Below are 15,804 nucleotides of genomic sequence, written 5' to 3'. Positions count from 1 at the left end.
CACTTTCACTTGACCACTCGTTTGGGGGTGATATGGGGTAGAGATCTTGTGTGTGACACCGTATTTGCTCAAAAGTTTTTCAAATAATTTGTTGCAAAAATGGGTGCCACCATCACGAATGATTCCTCTTGGTGTCCCAAACCTATTATAAATATTTTTCTTTATAAATTTCAGGACCACTTGAGCATCATTAGTGGCATACACTTCTGCCTCTACCCACTTAGACACATAATCAACCGCAACCAAGATATGTTTTTTCGTGAACGAACTAGGAAACGGTCCCATGAAATCTATCCCCCATACATAAAAAATCTCACACTCAAGAATATTATTTAATGTCATTTCATGACGATTAGAGATGTTACCTGACCGCTGGCATTTATCACAGGCTAGCACATAAGAACGAGCATCTTTAAATAGAGTTGGCCAATAAAAGCCACATTCAAGTACCTTCGATGCCGTCCTTGTTGGTCCAAAATGACCACCTACCTCACGGTCATGGCAATGGTTGAGAATTTGACAAAATTCTTCCTCTGTAACACACCTTCTTATCATTGAACAGGACTCACCCATGCACTATCTGAAATAGGATAGATAATACCTGAATCGAGAAGCTTAATAGTTTCAGTTCCATCTTTGGATTGAGTCTTCTTTGAGGTTGCACGATGGGTGAGTACTTTTCTTCCATCAAGATTTTGTGCATGAAGATCGATGGACTGATTCCATTTATGTCTGCTACCTTCCAGGAGAATTCCTTTTTGTGCTCTTTGAGAATTTGCAACAATCTTTCCTCCATAGCATCTGTCAAAGCTGCAGAAATAATGACATGTAAAGTGTTGTTTTCACCTAGGTATAAGTACTTTAGGTGCGGAGGCAAGGGTTTGAGCTCAAGCGTTGGTGGTTCCTCGATGCTTGACTTTGGAGGGGTCAAATCTCTGCGCTCTCCTAAATCTTCCAGTCTAATCCTCATTGGCTTCTTCCATGGATGGTTGGCATTAAAGTATGCCACTATTTAAGCTTTTTCTTCGTCCAAGTCGTCATCCTCCAATTCAGTTGTGAGTGTGGCTTCCAATGAGACTTTCATGCCCTCCTGCACAAAATTACACACAAGTGAATCCACAACATCAATTCTAAAACAATTATCGGTGTGCAGTGTGTGCTTAAGAGCAGTAAAGACGTCAAAAGTAATTTCTTCCTCGCCCACTCTTAATCTCAACTTCCCTTCTTGAACATCAATCAGGGCCTTGCCAGTCGCAAGGAATGGTCTCTCCAAAATCAAGGGCATCTCCACGTCTTCCTCCATGTCAAGTACTACAAAATCTGCAGGAAATATTAATTTGTCCACCTTTACCAGGACGTCCTCTATGACTCCTCGCGGGTATTTGACAGATTTGTCTGCTAGTTGCAAGGACATCCTTGTTGGCTTAGGTTCTCCTAATCTGAGTTTCCTGAATACAGATAACGGCATAAGATTTTTACTTGCTCCAAGATTACACAAGGCTTTACGAAAAACAATATCACCAATCACGCAAGGAAAAGAAAAACTCACTGGGTCTTTTATTTTCGGTGGTATCTTGTTTTGTACTAATGCAGAGCAGTTCTCAGTCAATTTTACCGTCATGTGATCCTCCAACTTCCGCTTGTTAGCTAAAATGTCTTTCATGAATTTAGCATAGCTCGGCATTTGCATCATAGCATCAGCAAAAAGAATATTAATGTGCAATTTTTTGAATACCTCTAAGAACTTACCGAATTGCACATCCAATTTCGCCTTTTTTAATGTTGCAGGGAAAGGTTGGGGAATTGCAATTGTAGATTGTTCATTGGGTGCGGGTGTAGATTTAGAAGATTTACCTATAGATGTGTCAACCCCTCCCTCTCGTTGATCTTCTTTTTCAAGCGCTTTTCCGCTCCTCAACACTATGGCTTTCACTTGCTCTTTCGAGTTGGTTTTCGTGTTGCTTGGAAAGGTGCCTGGTTCTCTGTTGGTGATCATTTTAGCCAACTGACCTATCTGATTCTCCAAGCCCTTTATTGATGCATCCTGGTTTTGCAGTCTAGTCTCGGTGGCTGAAATGAACTTAGACATCATTTTCTCCAAACTATATTTCTCATCTTGAGGCTCATGTCGATACATCGGTTGCTTACTGTACTGCTGTCCTCCTTGTGGTCGAGTCTGACTGTCTTGACCACCCCATGAGAAGTTGGGGTGTTGTCTCCATCCAGGATATTATGTATTTGAATAAGGATCATTCCTCGGACGGTTTTGAACCCCCACTTGATTCACCGGTGCCTCCTCGTTCGCATAGAAAGGACCACTGTCTTGATAGTCCTTAACATAGTGCTCTCCTCCGCATTTTTCACAAAATATCTCTTGCAGGCGCATTGCTGTCCTGTTTACGTTCATGATGTCTATTTTCCTGTTAAATGCTTCTAATTTTGCAGTGACAGCTGAAAAATCAGTTACCTAATGTCACGCCCCGGGACGGGGGTTAGTTGACACCGGCGTTGCTCTCAAATATTCATTCGAAAACAACAAGCCTCAGAAGTACAGAATCTCGTAAACCAATCTTTTATTCATAATACGAAATAAATCAATTGTCTGTTACAACTCGAATACTGATGTTTTACAGCGGAAATGTAAAACCAAATATTACAGTATCTTAACAGATGCAGCGGAATAAAATAAACATAAACTGAGAACAACAGTCTTCTTCACCAGCCCCAGAACTGGATCTGTTCCTCTTCTTCTAACATTTCTTCAGTACTCTTATCTGAGATGGGTTTGGTGGGTGAGTGATATGATTGTCACTCAGTAAGCAGGGGCGGGAATAACTCCCAGTTTTCGAAAATCATTTTAATACAGAACAGTATTTCAAGAATATACAGAAACTCTTACTTTCAGAACAGGAATCAGTATTCAGAAATCAGTAATCAGTATTCAGTAATCAGAAATCAGAAGTTTAACAAGTAAGCACCGAGCACATTCGTGAATTTCATGGCTAAAATGATATCAGTCCCCTATATGTTCTCTCCTATAAGGGGTGAGGCCAGTAATCAGTAATCAGAATTCAGTAATGTTCAGAATATATATTCCTACCATTAGTTCACTAAGTTTCAGTGCTTCAAAATCAGAAATCGAGAATATACTTTGCTTTAAAACAGAAATCATCAAACGGGTTCTAAGATATTTATATATAAGCCCACTTACTGTAATTTGCAATAAGGTTTCGGTAGAAGTCTGGAATATGCTCGTTCTTGCCACTGGTTTCTACTGCTCGAAAATAAGCACCCTCCCTTAGCTCGAAATTCAAATGATAATCTCAGATTTGTGTAACCCCACTTCAGAGATTTGAGAGTGTTATTTATAGGCAAGATTCTGACTTTTAGTCTCCCAAATAAATGGCCATAATCTGCCATTAACAGCCTTTATTCCGTGATAAATGCTTCAGTTACGAGTCTAAGCTGAATCAGTAACTGTCTGCTGGAATATCGTTCTTCTGCTGCTGAATTCTGGTCTGCTGCTGGATTCGGGTCTGCTGCTGGATTTTGGTCCACTGGGAGTCTGCTGGAATTTTTAGATCCTGCTGAAATTTACTAGCTGCTGGAATTTTGATAGCTGCTGGAATTTCAGGTTCTCACATCCCTCCCTCCTTATGAGAAGTTTCGTCCTCGAAACTTGACTACACTTGATTCTCAAAGAGGTAAGGGTATTGATTTCACATCTTTTTTTTTCTAACTCCCAAGTAGCTTCTCTTTCGGTGTGGTTGGACCATTATACTTTGACGTATGGAATAGTTCGTCTCCTCAGTACTTGGTCTTTGTTATCCACACTTCGAATCGGAATCTCTTCATATTTAAGTTCTTCATTTAGATTTCCCTCAACCAACAGTGGTCCAGCTTCAAGAATATGACTACGGTCAGAAACATATCTTCTAAGCTGTGAAACGTGGAAAACATTGTGGATTCTTGACATTTCCGGTGGAAGTGCTAGTCTGTAAGCAAGTGATCCCACTTTTTAAGAATGTCAAATGGTCCGACGTATCTGGGATTCAGTTTCCCAGCCTTATTGAATCGGAATACACCCTTCATGGGTGACATTTTGACATATGCCTTCTCTCCAACTTCAAATTCAACGGGTCTTCTTTTCATGTCAGCCCAGCTTTTCTGTCGATCTTGTGCAGCTTTTAGTCGCTCTTTGATCATAGCGACTTTATCTACTGTTTCTGGGATTAGTTCGGGTCCAACGATGGCTTTTTCCCCTACTTCATCCCAATACAGTGGTGATCGACATTTTCGTCCATAGAGAGCTTCGTATGGTGCCATTCCAATGCTGTTGTGGTAACTATTACTGTATGCGAACTCGATTAAGGGCATATGTTCGCTCCAATTACCACTGAAGTCTAGATCACAAGCTCTCAGCATATCTTCTAGAGTTTGAATTGTTCTCTCTGTTTGACCATCGGTCTGTGGGTGATATGCCGTACTAAGAGTGACCTTAGTCCCCATAGCTTGTTGTAAGCTCTTCCAAAAGCGAGATGTAGATCTAGAATCTCTGTCTGATAGTATGCTAGCCGGTACTCCATGTAATCGCACGATCTCATTCATGTACAAGGTTGCTAGCTTGTCCAAATTGTAGTTCATGCGGACAGGTAAGAAATGCGCAGATTTTGTGAGTCTATCTACGATTACCCATATTCCGTCATGACCTTGTCTCGACCTTGGTAAACCAACTACAAAATCCATGGAAATATGTTCCCATTTCCATTCGAGGATTTCTAATGGTTGAAGAAGTCCACCAGGTCTCTGGTGCTCTGCTTTGACTTGTTGGCACACGTGACATTTAGAAACAAACATTGCCACGTCTTTCTTCATTCCACTCCACCAGTAATTTGTCTTCAAATCTCTGTACATCTTGGTACTACCAGGATGGACTGAAAATTTCGACTTATGTGCCTCAGACATTACTTCTTGTCGAAGGTTATCGATGTCTGGTACGCACAATCGTCCTTTCATCCACAAGATTCCTTTGTTATCCGTCTCGAAATCTGGTGCTTTCTCTTCTTTAACTTGCTCTTTCAGTTTCGCCAAAGCGGAATCTCTATCTTGACACATCTTGATTGTCTCTCGAAGACAAGGTTGTGCTGAAAGTGACGCTAGGATTACTTTGCTTATATCCTTCCGACTCAAAGCGTCAGCTACCTTGTTTGCTTTGCCTGGGTGGTAACTTATCGTCAAGTCGTAGTCTTTCATGAGTTCAATCCATCGTTTCTGCCTCATGTTTAACTCTTTCTGAGTGAACAAGTACTTGAGGCTTTGGTGATCCGTAAAAATCTCACACTTGGCTCCATAAAGATAATGTCTCAAAATCTTTAGTGCGAACACTACTGCAGCTAATTCGAGGTCATGCGTTGGGTAATTCTATTCATACGGCTTCCACTGTCTTGACGCGTATGCAATCACCCTTCCTTCTTGCATGAGCACGCATCCTAAACCTTCTTTAGATGCATCACTGTAGATGGTTTGCCTTCAGTTGGCAATACCAACACCGGAGTGGAGGTAAGCTTCTTCTTCAAAGTCTCGAAGCTTTGCTCACATTCTTCACTCCATTGAAACTTGGAGTTCTTCTGTGTAAGCTTGGTGAGGGGTATGGCTATCGAAGAGAATCCTTCAACAAATTTTCGGTAATAGCCTGCTAATCCCAAGAAGCTTCGTACCTCTGTCGCATTCTTTGGTCTAGGCCAATCCGAGATTGCCTCCACTTTCTTAGGGTCCACAGATACTCTTGCTGCTGATATTATGTGTCCCAAGAATGCAACGCTCTCTAGCCAAAATTCGCATTTCTTGAACTTGGCGTACAGTTCCTTCTCTCTCAGCGTCTGGAGTGCGAGACGAAGATGTTCTTTGTGGTCTTCCTCATTTGACGAATACACTAGAATGTCGTCGATGAATACCACAACAAACTTGTCAAGAAACGGCTTAAACACTCTGTTCATGAGATCCATGAATACTGCCGGAGCGTTTGTTAACCCAACGGCGTCACGGTGAACTCATAGTGTCCATACCTTGTTCGGAAGGCGGTCTTCTGAATATCATCCGTTTTGACCTTGAGTTGGTGGTAGCCTGACCTTAAATCGAGCTTGGAAAATACCGTAGCTCCCTTGAGTTGGTCAAACAAGTCATCTATCCTTGGAAGTGGGTATTTATTCTTGATTGTGATCTTATTCAACTCTCTGTAATCAATACACAATCTCATGCTTCCGTCCTTCTTTTTAACAAATAGGACAGGAGCTCCCCACGGAGATGCGCTTGGTCGCATCTACTTCTTATCCAACAACTCTTGAAGTTGTTCTTTGAGTTCTTTCAACTCTGCTGGAGCCATTCGGTACGGTGTTTTTGAGATTGGTGCAGCATCGAGCACTAAATTAATCTCAAATTCCACTTTGCGATCGGGAAGTTCGCCAGGGAGTCCTTCAGGAAAGACGTCCGAAAATTCCTGAATAACTAGAATATCCTCTATCTTTAGAGTAACTTAGTTATTTACCTCGCTGATCATTGCCAGTTAGACTTTCTAGGTCTGAGAAGTGGAAATGAAGGATTTCTGTTCCTTATCTTTACCACGAAGTACGATTTACCATTACATGATTCTTGTCCAACCAATCAATTCCCATAGTACACTGTATAAGATCGGCACTTAATATATGCGCATCCATACTTATTTTATTCTATCTTAAATTTACCACGATTACTAACTCAAATCTTGAAACCAATATAAAATCTTAGAATATAACTCCTTATCAGCCGATTGATCCCAATAATTATATCCTAGTTAAAATTTCTTTCAACCTTGAACGAAAGAAACTAATTCCTCAAACAATTCTTCTTTTACTAAATCTTTCCTTAATCAAAACTATGAGTCTAGCATGTTTTAACACAAACAAGTTTCATTGTAGTCCTTCACTTAGCATCCCAAATTTAATGTACATATCACAAAATTTTTCCTACATCTGAATTTTAAAGCTTATATAGTCCTTATCTCATATTTTCATAATTTATTATCCTCGAGTCAAGCAATTCATCTTAAGTCAGAAACTTATCTTCGATAGGTAAATTCCCAAAAATGCCAGTCGACTTATATCAGATAGGTACATCCCCAATATGATTCCACTTATCTTGGTACATTCCCAAAGAATGTTATACTTCTTTCTTTTCGTATCATATAACCATAATACCACTCTAGCCTACCTTTATCATCTCTCCATTATCATGTTCTTTTTCCACTACATCTATAGGTACTTCTTCTTCTCTAAGATCTTAATGTAGCTACTCTGGTCAGTCATATCCTATATCCAAACCATGAGAGTTAAGGTTCAGAAGGATCTCAAGAGTATAGGTCAAGTTATAGACAGGTACTGGAATGAATAGAATCAGTAATGCCTATACAATTAACAGAAGAAATAGCTCAAAAAATTTCGGTCTCAGAATTTCGTGAAAAATTTACTAAAAATTCTTGACATCAAGAACATGAATGGTACCAAGTTTTGTGCAAAAATACTAAGCCAATTGGAAATGAAAATTCCTCAAAGTTGGAAAATTTTGGAAAATTTCACGGAAATGATGATATCACTATCTAAACGATGGATTTTAGGCTTCGTCGGTGGTGCTAGAACGATGAATCGTTCTAGTTTAGGTTCTCCTCGTCGAGAGCTTTCCAACGCCTACTTTTAATGGTAAAAATTCCTCCTGGATCAAAAGTTATGGCCGTTTGAAGTTTGCGCGAAAAACACCTCAACTTCTATGCCATTTTGCGAAGTCTACTGCATGCGCCTACTGGAATTCACTTGCTACTGCAATTCTGATGCTACTGCAAGCAGTCTGCTGCTTTTCCAGCATTGTCTGCTGCATTCCGAGTCTACTGACTCAGTCTTCTGCATTCAGATCTTACTGGTTTCCTTCTACTGGTTCTGGTTTCAGACTACTGGTCTTATCCTACTGTTTTTCGTCTACTGGTTTTGGCCTACTGAATTTTTTTTTTTTTTTTTTAAACTCGTTTCAGTAGTCTATTACAGTAGCTTATTTTCAGTAGTCTATTTCAGTAACCTTCATAACCTATTCTCAGAAGTCTATAAGAACTTATTATTTCTAGTTCCTCCTCCCCAGATTATGAACCCGGTTTCGCTCTGATACCACTTCAATGTCACGCCCCGGGACGGGGATTAGTTGACACCGGCGTTGCTCTCAAATATTCATTCGAAAACAACAAGCCTCAGAAGTACAGAATCTCGTAAACCAGTCTTTTATTCATAATACGAAATAAATCAATTGTCTGTTACAACTCGAATACTGATGTTTTACAGCGGAAATGTAAAACCAAATATTACAGTATCTTAACAGATGCAGCGGAATAAAATAAACATAAACTGAGAACAACAGTCTTCTTCACCAGCCCCAGAACTAGATCTGTTCCTCTTCTTCTAACATTTCTTCAGTACTCTTATCTGAGATGGGTTTGGTGGGTGAGTGATATGATTGTCACTCAGTAAGCAGGGGCGGGAATAACTCCCAGTTTTCGAAAATCATTTTAATACAGAACAGTATTTCAAGAATATACAGAAACTCTTACTTTCAGAACAGGAATCAGTATTCAGAAATCAGTAATCAGTAATCAGTATTCAGTAATCAGAAATCAGAAGTTTAACAAGTAAGCACCGAGCACATTCGTGAATTTCATGGCTAAACTGATATCAGTCCCCTATATGTTCTCTCCTCTAAGGGGTGAGGCCAGTAATCAGTAATCAGAATTCAGTAATGTTCAGAATATATATTCCTACCATTAGTTCACTAAGTTTTAGTGCTTCAAAATCAGAAATCGAGAATATACTTTGCTTTAAAACAGAAATCATCAAACGGGTTCTAAGATATTTATATATTAGCCCACTTACTGTAATTTGCAATAAGGTTTCGGTAGAAGTCTGGAATATGCTCGTTCTTGCCACTGGTTTCTACTGCTCGAAAATAAGCACCTTCCCTTAGCTCGAAATTCAAATGATAATCTCAGATTTGTGTAACCCCACTTCAGAGATTTGAGAGGGTTATTTATAGGCAAGATTCTGACTGTTAGTCTCCCAAATAAATGGCCATAATCTGCCATTAACAGCCTTTATTCCGTGATAAATGCTTCAGTTACGAGTCTAAGCTGAATCAGTAACTGTCTGCTGGAATATCGTTCTTCTGCTGCTGAATTCTGGTTTGCTGCTGGATTCGGGTCTGCTGCTGGATTTTGGTCCGCTGGGAGTCTGCTGGAATTTTTAGATCCTGCTGAAATTTACTAGCTGCTGGAATTTTGCTAGCTGCTGGAATTTCAGGTTCTCAGACCTAATGTACTCCTGCATTCCTTCGCTGAGTGTTCCTCTCAGATTGAGGGTGATAGCTGCTAGCAGCCATCTCCTCCAGTAACTCGTATCCTTCCTCGGCCGTTTTCCTCAACAGATTTCCACATGCCGCAGCATCTATCATGGTACGGTTAAAGGAAATTAACCCATAGTAAAAAGTTTGGACAACTAACCCAAGAGGTAACTTATGGTGTCGACATCTTCGCAATAAATCTTTGTAGCGTTCCCAAGCCTCATAGAGTGACTCCTGCTCAAATTGAGAGAATGTGGTTATGTCTGCTCGCAGCTTCATGGTTTTTGATGGAGGAAAGTATTTCAAGAGGAATGCCTTGGCCATATCTTCCCAAGTTGTGGTTGAACCTACAGGCAAACAATTCAACCAAGATTTAGCTTTATCACGCAAAGAGAACGAAAATAAATGTAGTTTAACAGCATCATCTGAAACTCCATTAAATTTAAAAGTATCGCAAATTTCTAAGAAGTCGGCAATGTGAGTGTTTGGATCATCTAGCGCATTCCCCCCAAATTGGACAGTGTTCTGGATCATTTGAATTATGGCTAGCTTGATCTCAAACTAGTTTTCCCTTACGGTTGATCGTATTATGCTTGGACGCGCTCCATCAAGCGACGGTTGCACATACTCAAGCATGGGTATGCGCCTTGGCTCTTCGACCCTTAAATCTTCGTGATGCTCCTACTCACGCTCGTTCTTGTTCATTATGTCTTTAAGCCTCTGCTTTTGTCGTCTCCTGCATAAGGTTCTTTCAATCTCGGGATCGAATATCTCTAGTTCAGAATCTAGAGACCTTGGCATGCACAAGGAGAGATACCTGTGAAGAAATCAAAAGTGTCAAACAAAGTAAAATAGAGAATGCTAAAGTAAATAATTGAAAATAAAATTGTAGATTAACAGTCCCCGGCAACGACGCCAAAAACTTGATCGAGCAAAACTTGCACTGTGAAATCCTTAATAAAAATATGATTTTGTATGCTCAATAATTAATCGCAAGTGCACGATGTCAAGTAATAGTATAATGTACGTGAGTACGAGTATCGTTCCACTGAAGACTGTATTTGAAAATTATTATTTTCAGTTATTAAATCTTTAGCAACGAAAATTGGTTGATTGATTATTACTACTATGATCAAATAAATATGCAAATAAAATTATTCAAGGATTGATTAATGAAATCTAATATCTAAAATGATTGATTAAAAATTCAATGAGAAATGAATTTGTTGGGAATATCAGTTCACCTACCCCTCGTTAATTAATTAATTCGTTCGATAATGATTATATGCTTCTGACAGGATTTCCTATTCAATTGATCAAATACTCTCGAGCTATGCCAAACTAATTCTACTCACTGAAGTAATTAAATGTCTTTAACTATTTATCAAGAGTGAATCGCATGTCGATCTATGAAATTCTCTAGTTTTCGCCCTACCGGACTATGACTATCGGCGCATATCCAATTTCATATATCTATGTAAATTGTAGATCCACGGATTATACTACTCGTTCCTATCACAAGTTATTCTCTCGATCTCACTCGCAATATAAAATTTTTATTAACATTAGATATGCTTTAACAACACGATAAAACAATAGTATAATCAAGAATAAATCAGAAATCGATATGTGAATTAATTTAAATCAAAGTTTGGGGTAGGATCCCCTTAAATCCCTACAAGTAATTACGTTTAGCTACTCGAATTCATAATAGACATAAACACAACAATGTTTAAAAGATAAAAACTAAATTAGAAATACTAGATTTGACGAAAATAGCGAGGAACGACGCCCGGAAATCTTCGAATCTTCAACTCCATGCGCAGAATTCTCTCCAAAGCTTGCGGCGGCTCTCCAATGAAGTCTGAACGAATGAAAAACGTCCCAAGATCCTTTCCATATCATCCGCATCCCAAGACTAAGGTAAGGAATCGGCAAAGAATTTTTTCCAAAAATAGGTGGCGCTACCCACACCTTCTGTAAATTACTTGGGGAATGCGGCAGTCGCGCTCGGGCGGTAGAAAATTACCGCTCGAGCGCTGAGTATTCTGTAAGTTTTCTTCTAAGATATCATTTCTCGCGCCCGGGCGGTAGAATATTACCACCCGAGCGCCATCCTCTCTGGATATTTGCTGCTCGGATCACCTATCGCGCTCGAGTGGTAATTTTCTACCGCTCGGGCGCCATCCTTTCTGCCATTTCCTTCTTGGCTTGCGCACTTTGCTCCAGATTTGGTTTTTCGGTCCAGTAAATTTGTCACACACAAATGAGACATGATCAAATGCAATTGTTTACTTTAAAATGAACAAAATGTAAATGAAATGTAATAAGACATGTAAAAACCACGTCTATCAGTTTTTGTGCGTGTGTTTAGTGTAGGTAATTAGGGTAATTAGAGCTAATTAGGTTATTTAAATAAATAATAACAAATCACAAGATAATTAAAATGCTAATAACCCAAAAGTAAAAAATAATGCACACAAGTGTTTAACTTTAAAAGTTTGAAACTCTTAAGTCACTAAGAGTATTACTTTTTATTATGAATATCAGTATGGTTGACCCGTCTCACAAATAAATATTCGTGAGACCGTATTACAAGAGGCCTACTCTAGAAATTGGTTATGAAACATGATTTTAATTACCTTCGTATTCTTATTGAAGATTTGATGTCATGTTATTAAGTTTATGATTATTATCGAGATGATATTCACAATTTCACTTATAAACTTCAATAATAATAATAATATTATTATTATTAGATTAAAATATTGAAATTGACTTTTAATTTTCAAAGAATTTGATGGTGGACTAAAAAAAATGTTTTACATTTGTTTCTTTTGTATTTTGCCATGGTTTGACCTCTACCAAAGTTGGTGTGACTTTGTTTTGGTGTTTTCCATTGGAATTGAACGAGAAGCTTTTGCGTAGTGTTGGGCTTTTTAACAGAAAAGGTCAATTGTTTTCAACTAAAAATGGAAGATTTCAACCCTAAAAAAATGAATAAAAATGGGAGATTTCAACCACTTATGTCCGTCAATTCCTGGTTTCTTCCTGGCAACGGGACAAAGCAAACAACACAAATTTTATTTTTATTTTTGAAAAATGAACTATTATTTATTTTCTGAAGTTTTTTTTAAATAAAATTGTAAATTTAAGGATTTTATAATAATAATAATAATAATAATAATAATAATAATAATATTCAGGGTTGGGAAAGAATTATGTCAGTGGTACCGAATGAATAAAGATAATGACAATGAAGAAGATGTAATAAATCTGAATTTACAAATATAATTTGATTTTAAGGTGATGTAATATTTGGTAGGTTGGTTGTTGCACTGTGTGACAGACAATTTTTTAAAATTCTCTACAAATTTGACACCTTTTATATATGTGTAAGCTCTACAATTTGTGTTCATGAATCATGGATAAGTAGGTTTAGGTAAAATCCCTCCCAACACATTGTATTAAAAAAGAAATTATATATTTTTAAAGAGTATCTAAGTTAGCAGAGCATATAAATATTTGATCAATTATCAGAAGTTCGATTCTTCCAACCAAAAATTTCTCGATGTTTCGCACACAAATTGACATTCTAATGGATAAAGTGAATGAGTTTGCACAGTAGAAAGTTGAGTTCTACGATTAATGGGTCTAGTTCAAGACAGTTACATTGTAAAAAAATCTGAAGAAGAAAGTTGTGTTGGATAGAATCATAGCACTAGTGAAATATGTGCTGCGAAAATTAAAGACAATGGTCATTGCTGAAGAACTTCAACGCAGAGACTACTTTCTTGATCTGTTGCGCAATCAGAAGCTGAGTACAATTTGCGCCGAACAGAGAGCCAACAATGATCCATCTTTCCCAAGAGCTTTTGATGATATCACAGTGATAAAACAACTGGATATGAATTTTGTGTCGTTGCAAATGAAAGTCAAGTTTTGGGAAAATGATCATCAACTAGTTGAGCCAAGATACTTCCATGTTCAAACCAACAAGGCAGCCGAATCATCTTCTCGTGTTCAAGAAGCATTACTAAAAGAAAGCATAGAGCCTTATCTCAGTCAACGTACAAAAATTATAATTTTTCCATTTCCAAATATTCCATTCAAATTGTATTCTCCATCAGTCAGAGAAATTTCCTTTGTTAACATTGATGAAGCTGTGCAATATATTGCACAACAACAACTTAAGGAATCCGTAATGATTGGACAACTTGATCAAATTCAAATTCCAGAAGAAGAAGTCATCCTATCTGAGGATGTACCAATGAGAGAAGCAAATGATGAGACAAAGTCCGTTGAAGCCATTTTTTTTTTCAATCTATTGAAGAAGAAGTTGTCAATATAGCAGTGGCTGATCAAGTCAATCTTGAGGTGTTGCCTAAATCTGTGGAAGCAATACCAGAAGTTGTTGAAATTGTATCAGTAATCCCTCAAGGAGAAACTCATATTGTTGCATTAGCTCAAGTTTCTGAGTCAATCAGTGTGGTTGCAGAATTCTAATAGAAGAGTTTGTCAATCAAGTTGACTAATAGATGTTGATAATAAAGAAAGCCGGTTTGTCAAGATGTCAGGCTCTTGATCTGACTTTTGTCATCTTCAAATAACCTCCCAGGATCTAGCCTTCCACTCCAGACTTAGATCTTCCTGATGGAAATACTTTGGACATAATTCAATCTAGTTTGACAATCATTTCATCAACTCTTACTATTCAGAAGAGAAGCAACCTGAATAAGGAAGAAGACTTGAATCTTTTCAGGGATAAAATGTTCAAGAAAGTCTATGACTTGTCCATATGCATGATTGATATCTTCAATCAATTGGATCAGATTAAGAAGAATCAGGTGGCAACTGCTACTTATCTTGGTGGACAAATTCGGACAAATAATTTTCATCTTTGCACCCAGATTGAGGAAGTCCAAGAAAACTTCAATGAGAAGATTGATGGGATGAGCAATCAGTTAGCCACCATACTTTCCTACCTAAAAACACATGTTGTGTTGACAAAACGGAATAAGAAAGAAAAAATGGGGAAAATATTAAAACATTTATGTTTTGGCCATTTAAAAAGGCTGCTGATTCAATGGATAATTACATATCCTATCAACTTTTCTCCGTTGATCAGACAGTCTATATCGACAAAAAACCTCTGAAATTCTTTAGTTACTCAGTGTTACCTTAGGCCATTTCGTGTTCAAACATTATCAATTAGCTTATTTCCGCATAGTGACATATTGTTGTCATATTGATACCCAACTAATAAGAATTTCATTTCAGTGTTGCTAACCCAACCAAATTAATTTCAGAATTTATTGAGATTATATATTCACCCTCTTCAATATCTAATTCTAACAAGTGGTATCAAAGTGGGAAGAAAGAAAACTTCAATGATAGGATTGATAGGGTGAGCAATCAATTATCCTCCATACTTTCCAACATAAAAATACCTTCTGATGTTCACAAAAAGTGGGAAGAAATGAAAACAACCGAATCCTCTAGAAATCAGACTCACAAGAGAGAAAAACCCAAGTAAACTGATCGTTCCATGATGCCGGCTGACTCTAGTAGCAATCACTCTGGATCTTGTAAAGATCATCGTAGAAGATAGTGCATAGAGAACAATTTCTGTATATTTGACTTTACAATTATAAAATGAATTCAGTATTTTGAATCAAGTTCTTAATTTTCTCAAACACCAAAAATAGAGAAATTGTTAGAATATTTACGTTTTGGTAATTTAACAAAATTGCTTATCCAATGGATAATTACATAGACTAGTTGAATTGAATTCAAGAAGAAAAAGACTATTCATGTGCATATGTTTCCAAACCTATTCAGAACTCTATCGATTGCTCAGCCAAACTGATAGTTTGTTATTCGAAGCAAAAAAAAAAAGTCACTAATAGCCAAATTGATAAAAAGACCAACTGATGGAGCATCTTTTCTCCATCGATTAGTTAGTCTATATCAATAGACATTCCTTGAAATTCTTTAGTTTACTCAGTGTTAAGGATCATAGCCTAGCTAAATTATTTGATAAAAAAATTTGTACGAATAGTGTCTGATTCCAAACATAATTTCATAATTCCTCAAGCACTACTCTCAGTTTACTTTAATTAAAAAAAATAGTTGCGTGGAAAAAGACATGATCTACGGCTAGTCCAATCGGAAGGATATCAGATTTTATTTTACTGACCATACTATATATAGAGAAACACTCCGGTCAGTCTCGCTCCCTTTTTCTATGGCATTTTTGGAAAAGTTCAAACATTCTCAAGCTTTCAAGAGTTCAACTGATATATATAAATCTTTTTTTAGCACACTTGAGTGTTTAATCAGATCATTGAGGATATATCGTTCTTAGCATTCTATTTACGAAATACTCGTAATCTGACA

General features: G+C 37.6%; 1 protein-coding gene across 1 annotated transcript; it reads right to left on the bottom strand.

Annotated features, from left to right (window-relative positions):
• Positions 1-9,375: 9,375 nt before the first annotated feature.
• LOC140830064 (uncharacterized) lies at positions 9,376-9,939 on the bottom strand. The gene has a single exon (XM_073193346.1). It carries the CDS (start codon positions 9,937-9,939, stop codon positions 9,376-9,378), a length of 564 nt encoding a protein of 187 aa, XP_073049447.1.
• Between the last annotated feature and the right edge of the window lie 5,865 nt (positions 9,940-15,804).

Source organism: Primulina eburnea, chromosome 4, assembly GCF_022965805.1.
Source record: "Primulina eburnea isolate SZY01 chromosome 4, ASM2296580v1, whole genome shotgun sequence".
Classification (NCBI taxonomy): Eukaryota; Viridiplantae; Streptophyta; class Magnoliopsida; order Lamiales; family Gesneriaceae; genus Primulina; species Primulina eburnea.
This window is presented reverse-complemented; position numbering and strand designations above follow the sequence as displayed.